General features: G+C 48.3%; 2 protein-coding genes across 2 annotated transcripts; one reads left to right on the forward strand and one right to left on the reverse strand.

Moving 5' to 3' along the window:
• The first annotated feature begins 9,862 nt into the window (after positions 1 to 9,862).
• LOC149357964 (uncharacterized) lies at positions 9,863 to 13,293 on the forward strand. Its single transcript, XM_089576688.1, has 4 exons — positions 9,863 to 9,956; positions 10,696 to 10,848; positions 11,948 to 12,036; positions 12,144 to 13,293. The coding sequence occupies exons 1-4, from the start codon at positions 9,863 to 9,865 to the stop codon at positions 13,245 to 13,247; spliced, it is 1,440 nt and encodes a 479-aa protein (XP_089432814.1). The 3' UTR covers positions 13,248 to 13,293.
• Positions 13,294 to 15,155: 1,862 nt separating this feature from the next.
• LOC149357965 (uncharacterized) lies at positions 15,156 to 17,589 on the reverse strand. The gene is made up of 4 exons (XM_089576689.1): positions 17,318 to 17,589; positions 16,641 to 16,714; positions 15,744 to 16,254; positions 15,156 to 15,332 (listed from the first exon to the last, which is right to left on the reverse strand). The coding sequence occupies exons 1-4, from the start codon at positions 17,567 to 17,569 to the stop codon at positions 15,156 to 15,158; spliced, it is 1,014 nt and encodes a 337-aa protein (XP_089432815.1). The 5' UTR covers positions 17,570 to 17,589.
• Positions 17,590 to 18,253: the final 664 nt, after the last annotated feature.

The raw sequence follows: 18,253 nt of genomic DNA on the forward strand, positions 1-18,253 counted from the left end.
AAGTTGAAAGCTGGCGTGAAACTTGACGATTTGCCGCATCAGCTCAACGTCGGCGGGGAGCTAGCACTGGTTGTCGTACTGGGCAGGCCTCCGTTGTGCCTCCACTGTCGAGGTACAGGCCATATCCGTAAAGAGTGTCGGGTTCCTCGGTGCGGCGCCTGCCGACGGTTCGGGCATGAAGACGGCCAGTGTGCTCGCAGTTACACGAGGATTGCCGGTCCCGGGAACAGTGAAGACTCATCTGAGTTGCTGATGGATGAGGCGGATGCAGAGGAGGCAGCCAGGGCAACTGGCCAAGTTTTAGCTCAAAAGGAACCTTCGCTGACACCTCTACCGTAAAAGAGTTCGACGACGAGCAGTGCTGTAAAACCTAGTGAAGATGCGGGCCTTGAACCGAATAAAGGAGATGATGACAAAACGGAAGACGTGACGAAAGCCGCGGCCGAATCTCCGGAGAGTGTGGAGGCTATCAGCACCGATGCCATGGATGTCAGCCAGGGAGCTGCCAGTCTTCCAGCTGGGAAACTCTCCCATGAGGAGAGCGTTGGCGAGAAGCCGCAGCCTTGTGTGGGTGGTGATGAGCCGCCGCCTAAAACACCGGGGATTCGACGCTCGACGTTGAAGCCCCGACCAAAACCTCTCGGCCAAATCCCGGCAGGCGGGGAAACCGCCTCCGTAGCTGCCCAATGAGGTTTCGTGTTTTGTTTTTATTTTTTCCTTTGTTGTCTTGGGAAATACCCAGCAGACAGTGTGCCTTGGTCCGGAAAGGCTTTCGAGGGACATCCGTGTGGTTTCCCGACGTCAGAACACGGATTCCTGGATCAACGACCATGTACTATCGGCCGGAAAATAAAATGGACTACCGCTCAGGGTAGCGGCGCGGCTGCGGGGCCGCACAGGGGCGCTGTTATCTCGCGCCGCTCGCTGGCAGCCAGAGTGCCCCGAGTGACGACAAAATTCGCCCTCGCCCTCGCGCGGGGCCTTGTCGCGCTTGATAAATATCTAATGTTGCGTTCAGCTGCTCTGCTGTTGACGGTCCCGATGAAGGGGAGCGCGCATCACCTATTCATCGAGCACATCGGGCTGTGGCAGATCAGCTGGACAGCCGCAGTCCGCCAAACCGCGGCTGTGTAAAGAAACGAGTCGGAGTTTTGTTTTTGGTTGTCCTTTTATATTGCCCTCATGTTAGATGTTACTGCTAATCCCCTGCATCTACCATAGCTGGATTTTAGGCAACGCGGTCCAAGGCGCCGCATCGGCAGCCACCGTGACGGGCGCTTTTTCACGCCAGTGAGATAACAGAGACGGCGAACTTCTCTGCGGGTCCTGCTTCTCTTTCGAAGCTGTCGTATTGGCACTGTCTTCGCAATAAGCTTGATATTCCGTTCAGCAAAATATCTGCAAATGTTTTGTCTAATTGGGCTCTATGATACGTAGATGCCGGTGTCTTTGGACAACCGAAGCAGAGGATTCCGCTGGCACTGGAACGGCAATCTTTCGTTACTTTTGTAGTTGACCGTTGGCACGGGCGCAGGCCCTTCGCGAATTCAATGGGCCGCTACAAGTTTTATGAGATTATTGAATTTCGCATTGCCAGTCCTGAAAATATAGGCAGATGTCTCTTGCCACGCGAAAACCTGACCTACTAGGCCCAGCTCTAGAACTGCAAAAACCCGGCTCAAGCCCGGAAACGACGGAAAATTACGAGGAACTTTAGCGGCTAAAGTGGTGAAAGGCGAAAGCCTGAGTGCTGCATTCTGCTACGCGATTGTTCACTTCACATTTTGTTGGTGCATTAATTAACTGCCAATTAATGACGGTTAAGCTTCGCCTTTAGCAGTGGAACGCGACAGGCTGTTGCAGCGCTGTCAGGCGGTCCACGGAACGCCACCACCCGTTCGGCGCATGCGTTGCCCTTTGAATGCAACGCTTTTTGAGGAAAGGTTCTACGCCTTGCTCATCGGTAAATTGGTTTTTGAGGAAAGCAAATGTTTCAGTGTGTCATATCTCGATGGTCACTTAAACCTCGCCGTAACTGGAAGGGAGGAAGATGGGAGTGAACGAAGACCGTATTCACTAGACGCGCCTTTGTTCATTCCAAGCCATCGAGCTGGCATGGCGGAGTGGTAGCGTGCTCGTCTCGCACTCCGGAGACCGGGGTTCGATTCCCGCGCTCGGCCAATTTCCTACTCGGTTTTATTTATTTATCTGGTCTGACTAGGAAGGTTAATTAGGCTAATTGGTTAAGTAAGTCCCACTAACTTGGAGCATCACTATACGATCCCTTTAATTGGTTGCATGGTTAGTAGCCAAAGTACAATTGGCCCCGTTTGAAATTCGCGCACTGTGACGTCACGACCGTTTCGACCAATTGAAAAGCGTGACATTTTCTGTCGACAACTTCCGCTTACAACGATGAGGCATTAAAGGCTTCCGCCTTAAAACCAAGTGCGCTTTTCGGTAGCGCCAGATGATTCTTGTTTCTATCATGTACTTGAGGGAGCCCAGCGTCGCAAATCAAGCATGTGGTTTTTATTTTTTGTATGGATAGCATCATACATGGTGATGCCTTTGACGCCCAAGCAGATATCCAAAATGGTAATATTTTATGGTTTAATTTGCGCCAGAAATGATTGTTTTGCGCCGACGGTGATGAAACGTTTCGGCGATTTCCGGCTGTGGATATGATTTGGGAACTAACTTGACAGCACCCTTTTTGATTGGTTGGACGTACAGTTCGAACTTAATTTTTGTGCACTGGGGGAAGGGATATAAAACAGAATGTCTGAGTATTGTCACCGTATCGCTCGAGAAAAAAACTACAAAAGAAAAGCAGTACAAGGGATTGAAAGCTAATAAGAATCAAGCTAGGGTGACAGTTTTTGTTTCTCCTAAAATTATCGTGCAAGCGAGTGCTACTGTTCAAACTGCCAATACCGAGAAGGCAGCGAAGAAAAAAAAAACGTCCGATTGATGCCAGGGCCAAAAATGTGACCAGAAGAGAACAGAAAACTGAGGGCGGTGGGCGGAAGGGGGGCGAGTAGCTTTTCATAAACAGGCCGAAGGGCGCCGGCATGTTCTACACTGGGCTGCGCTCCCGTCAGCGTCATTCATGTAAGCGCAACTCCGTCGCCGGCAATTTGAGCTGCTGGGGGCTGCCCTTGCAAGTCACAAACTGCATACAATCTTCGGCTGTATGTGAGCAAGGCGTGGTTCTGATTTGTGGCTGCTAATCTTTGGCACTGGGCGATTGAAATTGGCTTGTGAAATGCGATTTTGTTGATTTTTCATGTTTTCAGTACAGTAAGTGGATTAACATCTGTTTGCACGCACCGATTTCAGCAATCTAACCAATCTAACTCTTCTAACCAGCATTGATTCAATTGAAACCTTGAATTGTTCTTGAATATTTTTCTTGTTTGCTTTTTGGTTGCCCAAACTGACCGTGTTATTGCCTTGCTGCAAGTTTGACATTTCATTTTTGCATATTTCATTCAATGGCTTACTTCTGTTAGTTTATGTTTGACTTTCCCAAATGAAGGGCTCGGTTTGCATTTCGTTTAGTCCTTAGTTTCCTCATGTTCTATTGCCCGAAGAACAAGTGTTTTGAAATTATTATTCGCTATCTTCGTTCTGTACACTGATGTCATTTGTATGTCCCTCCTGCTTGGGCCGTAAAGGCCTGCAGTATTGAATAAATAAATCCTACCCGCACTGATATCTTGACAGCACGAGGTATCCTTTGAACCGGATACTACGGTTTCCTCTATGAACTTATGGATAGCACTTTTTCCCAGTAAAGTCCTATCGTTTCAGAAGGGCATGCGCTACAGAATGGCTCTCAAGTTAGCTGCATACGCATTCTTCCACGAACAACGTTGGAGAATAATCAGGTGGAATGAAAGCACCCCCTATTATCACGCGGACGCGCACCTGGTCTCCGCACATACTGACCTCAAAAACCACGCTGGTTTGGAAAACCTCCTTCAGACAAAGATTATGAGCAATGCAGAAAATCTACTGCACTGCAGACATGCCCACAGATCGGTCACACATAGTAAGCTTAGGAGGTTATGTAAATGGATTGATAAGGGCAGCTCCCCTCAGCATCGTTATTAGGCGGAGAAATCCCCTACTTGCGGCCCATTCCAGCCATTTACCTTTCCGTGAGGAAATCACTCGTTCATTTGAAAAACACTCTCCGTTTTACATGCCGCGAAAAGTATTCATAGTCGCCACGTGACTCGAATGTGTTCATGCAGTCATGGACACGTCATTGTCAAGGAAGACCAAATATTGGTATTTAGATACCATCCAAGGCTATTGTCAAGGCAAACTCATTATTGTTACTTAGACACCGTCATAGGCGCGCGCACAAGGGAGCGAGGTGCGCCCCCCCCCCCCCCCCCCATTAATCGTCTAAGCCCCCTAATCACCAAGTCTGCCCTATACATTTACTCTGTCGGACCTGTTCCGTCGTTGTTTACAATGCAGTGCTATGGCCAAGCAGGTTTTTTTTTTTAACGGCCGAAGACCCATGATAATGCGTTCCAAGAACTGTTTGCATGCCGGGTCATTTTAAGGCAAACTATTCAGGTTCTTTTTTTGCAGTGACAGTAACCAAAAAAGAAATCTGACACATTTTCTGGGGTCTAAAGAGGATGGAAGTTCCTCCGGAAGCGCGATGTTACATTGATTCTTCAGCGACGCAGTGACTGCCTTCCACTGGCGGTACTCACGTGGTGAACAAGGGAAAGGAAAGCCTCAATGTGCTTGCGAACGTTTCAACAAGATGACTTTCTTCGTCTGGGTGAAGACAAGACCTCTTGTGGAAACGCTGGCAAGCACCCTTTGAAAACACTAGCCGCTTATCCTCTCTATACCATATATTCCCCTGACATGTTAGAGACTACAATAAAAGCTACTGCTGAATAATACCTTGTATACTTTGCAGTTCCATTACATGGAAATAAATGTTTTGTAATGATTCCTCACCTTTGCGTTCCGTGTTGGCCGTAGGGGCCTTGGTGAGAGGAGGGTGGGGGTGGGGGTAATTGCGCTTAAACTTGGTTCATTCTCATGAAGAATCCTGCGCACGCCTATGGACACCGTTCAAAAAGTTGTCTAAGCATCTTAGCTGACGCTGGACAAGCACTCATCGTCTCAGCAGCAGGCGTGGGAGCATTCGGTACAAGGAATATGCGTGATGAGTGACCACTTTCTTTGAGCATCGAAACTGTGAGAATTGGACAAATAGCCCGACAAAGCCCGGCCGGCTCACCGCCGCATCTTTGCGACTCAGGTTATGCTAGGGGAGCCACGAGGGCAGTCGGCCGCGACAGTAAATCCCTCATCCCCTTCGTTGTCAGCAAACAAGGAAAGAGTGAATGAACGTGAATGAGAGTGAGTGCACATAAGGGTGTGTAAATGGTTGTGAGCGCGAGTGAGTCGTTGTGAGAGCGAGTGTTCATGAGTGCGAGTGAGTGGACCTGAGTGTGAGTGGACATGAGTGCGAGTGAGTGGTTGTGATCCATTGTAGAAAAACCAGCGCTTAGGAACACGGACAGAGGACAAGGGAAACAGACTGAACGGCGCTGAACTTACAAATGAATTTTATTCATACGTACGCAGTCAATTTATACATTTACACAGACATGCGCAAAGACATCTTGTCAAACCCGGATACACTGTTGCCACTCACAAGCTTAAAAATAGAGAAAACAAAAAACAGCAATCATCCATTCAAGGCACGTGTGTCAATACCTCACCCTCCCTACCCAGAATGAAGCAGGCTCATTTCCCTCCCTGACAAGCTAATCGAGGATTTGCTTACGCATCGCTCGCCCTTCCTGATGATGTGAAATGCTTCCGCGATCTCCCTCGTGCGCTGATCATGATGTACAAACAACACTTCCGTGTCAACAAAATACGGAACACAATCACACGTGCGGCAGTGTTGTGCTACATTTCTATTATCTCTGCTGCTGACCGAATTAGCGTGTTCTGTGAGTGGCGAAAATTGACTGCGTACGTATGAATAAAATTCAGTTGTAAGTTCAGCGCCGTTCAGTCTGTTTCCCTTGTCCTCTGTCCGTGTTCCTAAGCGCTGGTTTTTCTACAATGGATCACCACCAACTCGCCCAATCCTCAGTCCTTCTGCAGTGGTTGTAAGTATGAGTGGACATGAGTGTGAGTGAGTGGTTGTGAGTGCGAGTGGTGATAAGTGTGAGCGTGAGTGAGTGCTTTTAAATCCGCGTGGTCATGATTGCGAGTGTGAGTGAGTGGTTGTGAGTGTGAATGTACAAGAGTGCGAGTGAGTGTGAGGGGTCGTAAGTGTGAATATGAGTGAGTGTTTGTGAGTGCGAGCGGTCATGAGTATGAGTGCGAGTAAGTGGTTGTGAGTGCGAGTGTGAGCGAGTGGCTGTGAGTGTGAGTGGACATGAGCGCGAGTGGGAATGAGCGGATGTGAGGGCGAGTGGCCGTGAGTGTGAGTGTGATTGAGCCATCTCTCATGGTGCCGAGGTATGGTCGAAGCGCATTCGCGGTTTGCTTTCCGGCAGGTGATGCTAAGCTCACTTCAACTGCATTAACGTCTCTGGTTCCGCGGAATTATCAGTTGGCTTCGCAGCCGAAAAAATATACCAAGTTTGTTTGAAAAAAGTCAGTTTTCTGTAGGTGAGTGAGACCTCTCGGCTCTAGCGAGGTTAATATAAAACAAGCAAACATATTTGGGTGTGCTTGTGCCACGGTACAGCTGTTTCCTCCCAAAAGCGACAGGCAGCTCCCGAAAAGGCTTCGGCCTACTCGCTCTGACACTAGCCAGTGCCAACAAAAGGATAAGAACAACAGCTAGAACACATGCCACCAGTAGACACGTTTCAGTCAAGGTGACTCTACTCGCTCGCTGCTATACCAGAAACTTCTGAGCGAACGACGCCCACCGCTTCCCGCAGTGTCGGAGCATCCCGGTGCTTTTCCTGCAATCATGGCTGCAATACAAGTCAGCAGATTACGGCACCCGGCTCCCAGAGCCATAGACACATAACGGAGAATATTTAAAACTATGTACAAGGAAAATCGGGCCAACCTTCAGGCTTCCGCATTCACTCGCTTCTGGCTTGCTGTTCTCCGTGAACGGCTCGGTCTCGCTCTCCGTGTGCGGACCGCGTAGGCTCACCTTCGAAAGGTGTATCGATGAAGTGCTCATCAAAAGCGTAGCATGCGCTGCAATTCCGTCATGCTGCTATTACGCTCATCTCGATGTCAAGAAAGCATCTTAGCCTTGCTAACAACTCCGAATTCGGGTCAGGCCTAACGCTGTTTAAGTCCGGGTGGGCATTCCATGAACCGAACTGAGTGTCGTCCCTTGTCCCAAGAGCTTAATTGCCCCACATACCCCACGTTGGGCTGCCACTGTGGAATTGTGGGAGGTCAGCCTTCCACCCGCACTTCCACTCCGCAGTTGCAGCGTTCCCGTTCGCTAATCGCGGAGGGGTTCGTGCTCGAGGGAACAAAGGGAGGGACGACAAAGCGTGAACACTCGTATGTTATTTATTTCACTTGTAATTAATACACAGAGCGGTCCAGCTAGCTACAAAACACCCACGAGGCATTCCTCCGAAATGGACGGCTGCGTAAGAAGGGCTTCCGACTTACCGGCTCGGGAAGGGGCGCGATTTCTGAGGTGTCGGCGGCGAACGTTTGTACGCGCCGACAATGGCGGCAGGGTTTTCCCGTGCGCGCCGCATTCTTGGGGCAAAGCCATCCCCGAGCCTGTTGCGTCTCAGGTAGCATGGTCGTGCCGGAGAGGGGATGAGGAAGGTCGGAGACGAGGTTTAAGGGAAAGACAAGAAGAAGAACTTTATACAAGTGAATTTAAATATATACAAAACAGCAACGGAGAGAACGTCTCAGTAAGAGAGTCTCAAAACAAGGAGCAAAGCTACATGACGATGAGCTCAGATGGTCAGGAGCTACTCGGCCGTCCAAGGCGCCGAGTTTTATATCTTTTCCTTTCCCTGGGCTCCTTATATGGGGGCCGGGCTTGTCGAGGAAAGAGTGTCCTGAAAGTTCACTGTGGCACTCGTCACACACTCTCTCAATAGAAGCCAACAGCCACAGAAACCAAGGGGCACAGGGGATTTTTTTTCAAATTCATTTATTTATTTTGTGGTGTTGATCAATTTAGGATATTGCTGAATATGTTATCGCTTAAAGCTAATTGATTATAAAAGCAGAAGAAAAAACAACCACGTGCCGCCGGTGGGATCCGAACCCACGACCTCCGAATTACGCGTCCGGTGCTCTACCTCTGAGCTACGGCGACGGCTGTCAAACCTTCTGCTTTCGGGGGTATTTATGTTTACAAGTAACCTAACCTTGAGAGTGTTCATCAGCGCCACCCACGCTCAGAAGCGGCGGACGTAGAACGTCCTGAGTTACCGCAGGTGTGACGTAGAACGTCATCGAACGGAGAGGGTGGAAGCTGCGAGAGAACCCCCTTATGCTTCCTATGGCATCAAGGCTGCCAGAACCCCTCGCTAAGCAATTAGGCAAACAAGGGAAGGGGAATGAGGGGCTCGTTATAAATATGACAGAAGCCAACAGCCACAGAAACCAAGGGGCACAGGGGATTTTTTTTTAAAATTCATTTATTTATTTTGTGATGTTCGATGACGTTCTACGTCACACCTGCGGTAATTCATGACGTTCTACGTCCGCCGCTTCTGAGCGTGGGTGGCGCTGATGAACACTCTCAAGGTTAGGTTACTTGTAAACATAAATACCCCCGAAAGCAGAAGGTTTGACAGCCGTCGCCGTAGCTCAGAGGTAGAGCACCGGACGCGTAATTCGGAGGCCGTGGGTTCGGATCCCACCGGCGGCACGTGGTTGTTTTTTCTTCTGCTTTTCTAATCAATTAGCTTTAAGCGATAACATATTCAGTAATATCCTAAATTGATCAACACCACAAAATAAAAAAAATGAATTAAAAAAAAAATCCCCTGTGCTCCTTGGTTTCTGTGGCTGTTGGCTTCTGTCATATTTATAACGAGCCCCTCATTCCCCTTCCCTTGTTTGCCTAATTGCTTAGCGAGGGCCTCGGTTCTGGCAGCCTTGATGCCATAGGAAGCATAAGGGGGTTCTCTCGCAGCTTCCACCCTCTCCGTTCGATGACGTTCTACGTCACACCTGCGGTAACTCAGGACGTTCTACGTCCGCCGCTTCTGAGCGTGGGTGGCGCTGATGAACACTCTCAAGGTTAGGTTACTTGTAAACATAAATACCCCCGAAAGCAGAAGGTTTGACAGCCGTCGCCGTAGCTCAGAGGTAGAGCACCGGACGCGTAATTTGGAGGTCGTGGGTTCGGATCCCACTGGCGGCAAGTGGTTGTTTTCTCTTCTGCTTTTCTAATCAATTAGCTTTAAGCGATAACATATTCAGTAATACCCAAAATTGATCAACACCACAAAATAAATAAATGAATTAAAAAAAAATCCCCTGTGCCCCTTGGTTTCTGTGGCTGTTGGCTTCTGTCATATTTATAACGAGCCCCTCGTCCCCTTCCCTTGTTTGCCTACTCTCTCAATTCGCAAGGGGCGCCTACACTGGCGCCACCTAGCGGTCAGAAAAGGAAACGCCACAGGGATTATTGCAGACGCCAACAGAGGCGCTGAAGCGGCTGAATGCGTTGGTGGCTGCCTTTGCGTTTTCCTGCCCGTTTTTACGTGCGTAACTTCACGCGATGGAAAGAAAATACAAGAGCAATCGGATGTGTTGCGTGCCTCAGTGCGTCAACAGAGCTGTGAAGAACCGCGTAAGCCTCCATTCGTTTCCGGATGGCTCGCGATTGAAAAAGGAATGGATGGTCAAGCTGCGTATGGGTAAAGCTGTGACGCCGTCAATGAGAGTGTGCAGCGAACACTTCGTCGCCGGAGACTTCTTCTGGAGCACTACGGGTGAGTAAATGTGCACTTTTGCGACTGCTACGGTACAGCTTACCAGGGAAGGGTAGTGTAAAGCGCTGATCCTCGATCATTGCGTTGTAGCGTAGCTCGGGCCTTAAATTTCAGCTTATGCTGTACTATAGTGGCAGTATGGCTTGCAAAATTCAGTCGTTACTCTCTCGGTGACCTTTGATCATGTCAGCGGGTGCATGACTTGAGTTCAGGCTAACTAGTCTGACTGTGAATTGATTGCTTTTAGCTGCCGCGATGGATCAGTGCTCATGGTGCTCGGCTGCTGACGCGAAATCGGCGGCCGCATTTCGATGGAGGTGAAGTGCTAAAGGCCCGCGTGCTGTACGATGTCAGTGCATGTTGAAGAACGTCAAGCGGTCGAAATTCTCCGGAGTCATCCACTAACGCGTCCCTCATATCTTAAGTCGCTTTGGGGCATTAAACCCATGAACTAAACTTACGCGTCTCTCGAAGCGCCAGAATGAGTCATACTAGCTGTGCAGTTTCCTCCCTGGAGATATGTTTTAGAGCTTCTACGATTTCTGCGCGACACGGAACTCAGCGTTCTTCGGCTGATATGGGCACAGACCATGTCCTACGAATGCTAACTTTTTAAAAATATATTTTCGTTCAGTCTAAAGTGTAGTTATGACGGAGTTTAAGCTGGTCCCACCGGCAGTCAGTGACCTCACCATGATATCTGGGTGAAGCCAATGTAATGCGTTATTGTGTTTCCCAGACCCTCAGGTGTGGACGCCCGAACGAAAACGGCTAAAGAAGACCGCTGTACCGTCGCAGCGCCTGCCTGTCAGGCCTCATGACCACCAGGATTTGTCCAGGATTCAGGCAGCAGCAGCTCGCGCGGCACGGGCGTCTGCACGAACTCAGGAAGGTATGTTTTGGGAAACTTGATATGTTTTTCTTTAAGGCGCAAAGACTTCTATTGAATGCCATATGCTCAGTGTGCACCTATTTTATTCTTCCTCGTAATGTGCAAGTCGGAGTGGGCCAAGACCACTGGGGCTTCATGAACATTTAAAATGAACATTTAAAATGAACCAAACAATATTTTTTTCGATGCAAATGCCCTGGAGCAGTAGATAGCGCCGGTTGTCAAACTGGGTAGAAGTAGCATTGATATAAACTTCTAAAAGTGACATAAAATTGTCTACACTTAAGCTGGCCGTATTTTGGAAGGCGATAGTACCTTTTGTTTCAATGCACTGTCCGACAGCAATAAACAGATCGTTATGTGGTATGGAATAAAATAGATCTTCAACATTTATGAAAAAGGCATATCCAATCTGATCTCCTTTTAACATGCTGGCCACATCCAATGAATTCTTGATGGTAGAGGGATCAGAAAGAACCAGATTATTCAAGTGCTTAAGCATGAACCTAATATTTTGTTGCTGCCAGGTCCATTTCTCGCTGACAATCATCCTGAAGGGTGCACCAGGTTTATGAGTTTTCACCACGAAGAACACAGACAAGGTGTTCACTTTTTTATTTGTACAAAGCTTGTACCATAGCTTTGGCTCGTAAATGAGAACAGCAAATAAAGCAGGCCATCAAAATACATGGCAGCAGTGCTAGGAGCCATAGAACAAATATCCCAGCTTCTTGACAGGATTATCAGATTCGAGTGCATATGATGGAAGGAGGTTTCATTCCGTGACAGTCTCGAAGAAACTACCGGAACCTGTTTGTTCGTGCTAATTGAACGTTCATTTGCATGCCGTCTTCTAGAGTCTACTGGTTCGACAAAATGTTTTTTTGCCATGCGTGCACACCATGTCATATGCATAGGTGTGTACATTTTACACCTGTATCACATAAGTGGCTGCTGTGACCTCGGTAGCTCAGCGCTTTAGCTACTACACCACCACAGTGGGCCAGGGAAAGCTAAAACGCAACAGCTCTAAACAAATGGTAATTTTTAGGCTGTGCTGTCACTTTTTCACGGGTGAGGGTTCTTTTGTTTTGTGCAGAAGCGTCCTTACCAAGGGATTCAGACACAGAGTCAGTGCCACTCGCATTGCCCACTGAGGCGGAACTGGCTACCAGTAACGTTACCAAGGTAAGCGTTGCAAATGACGTAGCCGCACTATGTGTTGTCATCATTCAATTGCTAATGCTTTAGGATCTTCTCATCATGCCTTGGGCACATTTGGTTTTGTGATGCAGATGGCTGACTCGGAAGCAGTGCCAGGTGATTCCTGCCTCAACAAGGCTTCAGTCGGGCAAGATGGCCGCTTGGATTGTGCTGCTGCACAGGATGTGGAGGTGGCCGACATACTTCTGCAGCTCCAGGGGTGCAGCCATGTCGAAGATGTGCTTAAAAAGAGTGTTCTGGACAAAGGTGTACAAGTTAACACTGATGCCCTTGCGCCGAAGAAGGTTAAGTTGGTAGATTTGCTATCAACTAATGCTGCTGTCGTGGCCTTTACAGGAGTGAATTCGATGAATGCACTGATGGCAATAGCAGATGAAGTGGCTCGAATAGACCATTCGAACACAGCCATTCCCGTATTTGACCGCGTAGTGCTTGTGCTCACTAGGCTGAAAACATGCCTTCCTTTCGAATGTTTGGCCACATTGATCGGCGTAAGCAGAAGGACAGTGGCAAGGCACTTCTACGACACACTGCGAAACCTTGCTGCCATTTTGGAAGCTGCTATTCCATGGCCTGAAAAGGATGAAATAAGAAAGAACATGCCACAGTGCTTTAACGACTACCAAGAAGTTCGCATTGTGCTTGACTGCACGGAAATTGCATTAGAAAAATCTCACTGTGCATCATGTAGGATATTGACATACTCCTATTACAAAGGCATGCACACTGCCAAGGTACTCATTGGAGTGTCGCCTGCAGGCCTCATCACATTTCTTAGTGATGGGTTTGGCGGCAGAGCTTCCGATAAAGCATGTGTGGAGAAAGCAGCAGTTCTCAACAAGCTAGATAGCTTTAGGGACGATGTAATGATCGACAAAGGGTTTAGCATAGATAGTCTATGTGTGGAACACGGACTCGGAATTGTGCAGCCCCCTTTCCTGCGGAACCAGGCGCAGTTCACAGCGGCCGAATCTGAAAAGACACTTAAAATTGCCAGGGCGAGGGTGCACGTGGAACGAGCAATCCAACGCATGAAAGTGTTCAAGATTCTGAAGGAGCCCGTTCCTTGGGAAATGGTGGGAGCGCTTGATCAGGTATTGATCACAATCGCAGGCATTGTGAACCTTTCAACGCCTATTCTTTCTGAGAAGAGATTTGGACTGCATGTTAACTAGACCAGGCATGTCAACTGCAGACAGAATCCATTTTTTCTTTAATTGTATCAGAACCTTTTTGTCACATTTGTGTCATTTTTATTTGGTTGGTTTATGGGGTTTAACGTCCCAAAGCGACGAAGGCTATGAGAGACGCCGTAGTGAAGGGCTCCGGAAATTTCGACCACCTGGGGTTCTTTAACGTGCACTGCCATCGCACAGTACACAGGCCTCTAGAATTTCTCCTCCAAAGAAATTGTAAGAGAACGTCTGGGCAGGAGGAGCATACATAAATGTACATACAAGGTCTGTTAGAAAAGTATCCGACCTTTGGCCGAAGAAAAAAAAAAATGGCATAACTGGAGCGTTGGAAATCTAATTACCTTCAAAGCAGTCTCCTTGGGACTCAACACACTTCTCCTAGATGTGCTGCCACTGTTGGAAGTATTCCGAAAAGGCCTTTTTCGGAATGGAGTTTAGCTCAGCTGTCGTTGCAGCCATAATGTCTTCTCTTGTCTAAAATTGCGCTCCTTTCAATGACCTCTTGATTTTGGGAAACAACCAGAAGTCGCAGGGGGCCATATCAATAGAGTAAGAAGCGTGTTGAACTACAGGGGTATGGTTTTTCGCCAAAAAAGTCTTAATCAAGTGCGAAGAATGTTCAGGAGCATTGTCGTGATGGATGCGCCAATTTCCTGTTGACCACAACTCCGGTCTCTTGCGCCGCACAGCATCACGTAGGCGATGGAGGGATGTGTCATTGTTTTACCCTGGGGTGCGCGTACTCGTGGTGTGCCACAAAGTGAGAGTCCAAGAAAGCAGTCAGCATCACTTTGACGTTGCTGAGCATTTGGCAGGCCTTCTTTGGTCTTGGCGACGTGGAATGCGTCTACTATGACGACTGGGATTTGGTTTCCGGGTCATATCCGTACACCCAAGACTCGTCACCAGTGATTATGGTGTTGATGAAGTTGGGGTCACTGTTTGTGGAATCCATGTCTCCTGTGAGACTTCAACACGAAGCTGCTTTTGCTCCACCGTGAGCAGCTTCGGCGTGAATTTCGCCGCAACTCTCTTCATGGCCAAACCTTCGGTGATAATGGAATGTGCAGAAAAACTACTGATGTCCACCTCTCCCGCCATTTCTCAGATAGTCGCACGACGGTCCCGCATCACCATAGCGTTCACTTCGGCAATGACCTGGCCATTTCGGCATGTTGATGGTTGACCGGAGCGTGGCTCGCTCTCCACCGATTGTGGCCATGTTTAAACCAGTTGTACTATTGCTTAATTTGTGTGCTGCTCTAAGCATCATCACAGAAAACCGTCTAAATATTCCGAATGGTTTCCACTTGGCTGTCGCCCCGTTTCTGGCAAAATTTGATGCCTTAGCGCTGCTCCTGTCGCACCGCCATTTTGCTTGCACTAAAAAACCGACGAGAGCACTGCGCACTTCCTCACTCAAACGCTGCCTCCCAGCGACTGACTCTATCGGCAGGCGGGAAAAAATTCGTGCATGCGCACGACAGTTCAAGGTCTGCTGGTGCAAGCGCGCTTGTTTCATATCCATCAGGTGTTCTAAAAAAAAATAAGGTCGGATACTTTTCTAACAGACCTTGTATAAACACCATCGTACACTATATTTTCTTTCGTTCAAATTTAAGCAGCGCTAACTTTTAGGACAAATACACAGAGAACATAACAGGACGGGCGCTGTCCTGTTATGTTAGCGTCCTAAAAGTTAGCGCTGCTTAAATTTGAACGAAAGAAAATGCATAACCAACTAGCCCCGCAACGTGTTTTACTAAGTACACCATATTTACAAAGAACTGAAGATGCTGTGCCTGTTCATCATTATACTTTACAATTATTGTGAAACCTTGCAGTAATAAAAAAAAAACCTCACCACTTCGAAATAGTTCGACCTCTTTAGAGAGACTCCACAAGTTTTGGCAAAAGGTGCTGGAAATAGACGAACTGCAGCCTTCGTATGAGCCTGTCAATATGTTCGTCACATCGATGCACGGTGACGATTAGCGAGTCTACTTGGGAGTACACTACGAAGTGTGCTAACTTCAAATTGAGCAGGAACATCCCAAGCTGCACCTGCGAAAAATACGAATGCCTCTTGTTGATAACAATGTTTTCTCCACCTTTCTTTACATAAGGAAGCTTCCTTTCTTCTACAAGATCTACAGCTTCCTTTGTTCTGCCGTGTACTGGGCTCTTTACTTCTAAGAGAATTGTTGGCACTCCCTTGGTGAAGACAACACCATCTGGGCTATACCCTAGCCAAGGCAAGAGAGGGTGCACAACCAGGCCAACCTTTGTCACTGAATTTTTAGTTTTACTTATGTAGTCGGCAATAGCCGGCTCTTCGCTTGCTTTTCCGTAGCGTGTTGCCTGGTTGCCACGAAAGCTTTCGGCCATCATTACTGACATTTTATGCTTCCAAGTGCGGCCATCCTTCAGAAGGAAAGTGAAATATGCGTGGCACCTGCTCCCGGTTATCCTGACTTTCCGCTCTTTGTGCCATATGGTGTTGTCTTGACTCCGTGTTGCAGCCAAGATCTGCAGGGCTTCCTCCCGAGTCACCGCCACATATTTTCTGTAAAAATGCTGCTCCCGTTCTGTCAAATCTTGGTCTGATGATTTGCATATTTTGAACTTTCCCACCTCTTGGAAACGAACATTATGGTACAGGAAATCAGTGTAGGGCCTCATGTCCTGGCACATCATATGGCTCAGCAATTGGTGTTCATCGTCACTTGGATCCGAAGCAGGTGACTGAGAGCTCTCCTGCAGGCTGCCGTGAAAGTGAAGTGCCAATGCACTTTCTGGCAGGGCTGCTATCAGTCTCTGCCTTATGGCTTCCTGTGTGTCTGTAGGTAGCTGTAGCCGTTGCTGGGCATTCACATGGCACAGTTCTTTTAGTTCTCTTGCGTGGTACATCGGTGATGCCTTCAGTTTGCCCCAGGCTTGCTTCAGGTCGGTGCACGTCAGATGCTCCAGATTGTTGATGCCAGTCCTGTGAATGAAAAGCAAGTGATACTTCTGTAGCACATGTCTGCATAGCTGCCTTTAGATGTCTGTATTAAGTGCCACCAAGTATTTAATTAGTTTGCAGTTTTTCAAAGAGTGTTTTAATCTAGCTTCAATAATTTAAACCATGCACACAAAGGAACTTTTCATATTACTGTTCGGAACTTTGGTGATACTAATGCTAGTTAGCAGAAAGCAAGGATATTTTCATTAGAATGAAGAGTTTAGCTCTGTTGGTTGCATATGTGCTTTATTTATGTGAAACTGCCTAAGGTTGCATGAGTTGTTCTACATGCTCAAAGTGCCACTTCACACTTGCTCTACTGAGCTGTGCCTGATGAAAATAAAGAGATGAAATAAAAGCACTCTTGCCTGTTTACAAACAGCAACATTGCGACCATGTGTTTGCAGTGTTGGGAGTTTCCAGCCTTGCAGGAGCAGTGGCCCTGAAAATGAAGTGTGCAAACGAATTTTAATTTTCAAACGCAGCGATTATCAGTCCAAAGGATAATCAGCGTGAAGAAAACCTCGCATATGGTAAGGCATTCTGTAATAATTTTGGAATTAATAAACGTTGATATAAAACGATGGAATATGTTGGTGTTAACTCTGCATAGACAAGAGCAGCGCCCGCCCTACATAAAAACATTCGCGCCTGTATGAGCACAAACTGTTGGATAAGGTGGTCATGGATGATGTGCAACGCAATGACAGACACAGTACGACCGCTAGCATATTATTTCCTTGAGGCTGCTACGACGCGATGTCGCCGCAACGTCGAAGGGCTCCGCGACCTTTCAAGAGCTCCGTCGGCGCTCGGGAGTTTACGCGCAAGTCAGATCGGCGATGTTTGTCGACGCACTATCAACAACTGTACTGACATCGTCATGCCTAACGGTAAAAACATCGCTACACCACTGACGCTGACTGTACTTGCGACAGACCGCAGGCTTAACCGCACAGCCTGTCTAGAGAAACGATACTTTTGAGCGAGCCGAGCGTTTCATGCTGGCCTGTAGGCTCCGTACACAGTAAAACGTGTGACATACCTTGATGGAGCTGTCTTGGCTGTAAATGAACTCCAGTTCATGTGGTTTTTGCTGAACGTTCGATGTCTGCACGCAAAGTCCTTGTATTGTGACGGATCCAATGCTGGAAGCCTTCACGCCGCAGCAGATGACATGGCCGGCGTTGAGAACCGCTTCGCCTTCAATTAGGCATCGAATTCTTGTTTCTGCCGCTCCAATATGGTTCATGATGTCTCCTAGAGACAGCGGCTTGCTGAATGGTAGCGACATCATAGCAGACTACCGAAAATCGGTTAGCACTACAACGCTACAACCTTCCGCGGCGCAGCTCGGCACACGACAACAACGACGACGCGCAAGGAGTATCATCCCAGTGACAGCCATGTTGAATCGCCTCGCGCGCTTCCTATAGGTCATGCCCGTTGCGAATAGGGAACACGTCCCCGTCACGTGTTGGGAGAGAGAGAAGGATGCCATCTGCGTCGCGCAGATTCTGGAAGGTTCTCGAAGAGCGTTCCCGCGCTTTTCATGTGGTAGCACCTGCTCGGTGTAGGGGAAACGGTCGTTGACCACTTCTCCCTGGAAGATGGTTGCTGCTGTCAGCTTGATGACTGGACCCGGCTGGCACCCGGGCCCCTTGGAATGTCTAGTACTGCCGAACGTGGCAGCTAACTTCTTTCTGTACTGCAGAGCTTGCTGGCTAGATGCGGGGTGGATGACTGACGCCGCTTCCGTGGCTAATTCAGGCGTTGACCCCGCGTGTCTTTCGTGACTCATGGGCATTCCGCTGCAACCGCGCCGATTTTCTTCTCGCGACGAAGGCGAAACGTAACAAGCCTCACCTGGGGTAGGTGATGAGAGCGCGCATTTGCTGCGCTCGTTTCCCTGCCTGGAACCCGAAATCCAAAGGCAAGGCGCAACAGATCTGCGTGCGCCTGCTGCGGAAGGTGACGAGAG

This window comes from Amblyomma mixtum, chromosome 3, assembly GCF_055824585.1.
Source record: "Amblyomma mixtum isolate Tamu chromosome 3, ASM5582458v1, whole genome shotgun sequence".
NCBI classification, from domain to species: domain Eukaryota; kingdom Metazoa; phylum Arthropoda; class Arachnida; order Ixodida; family Ixodidae; genus Amblyomma; species Amblyomma mixtum.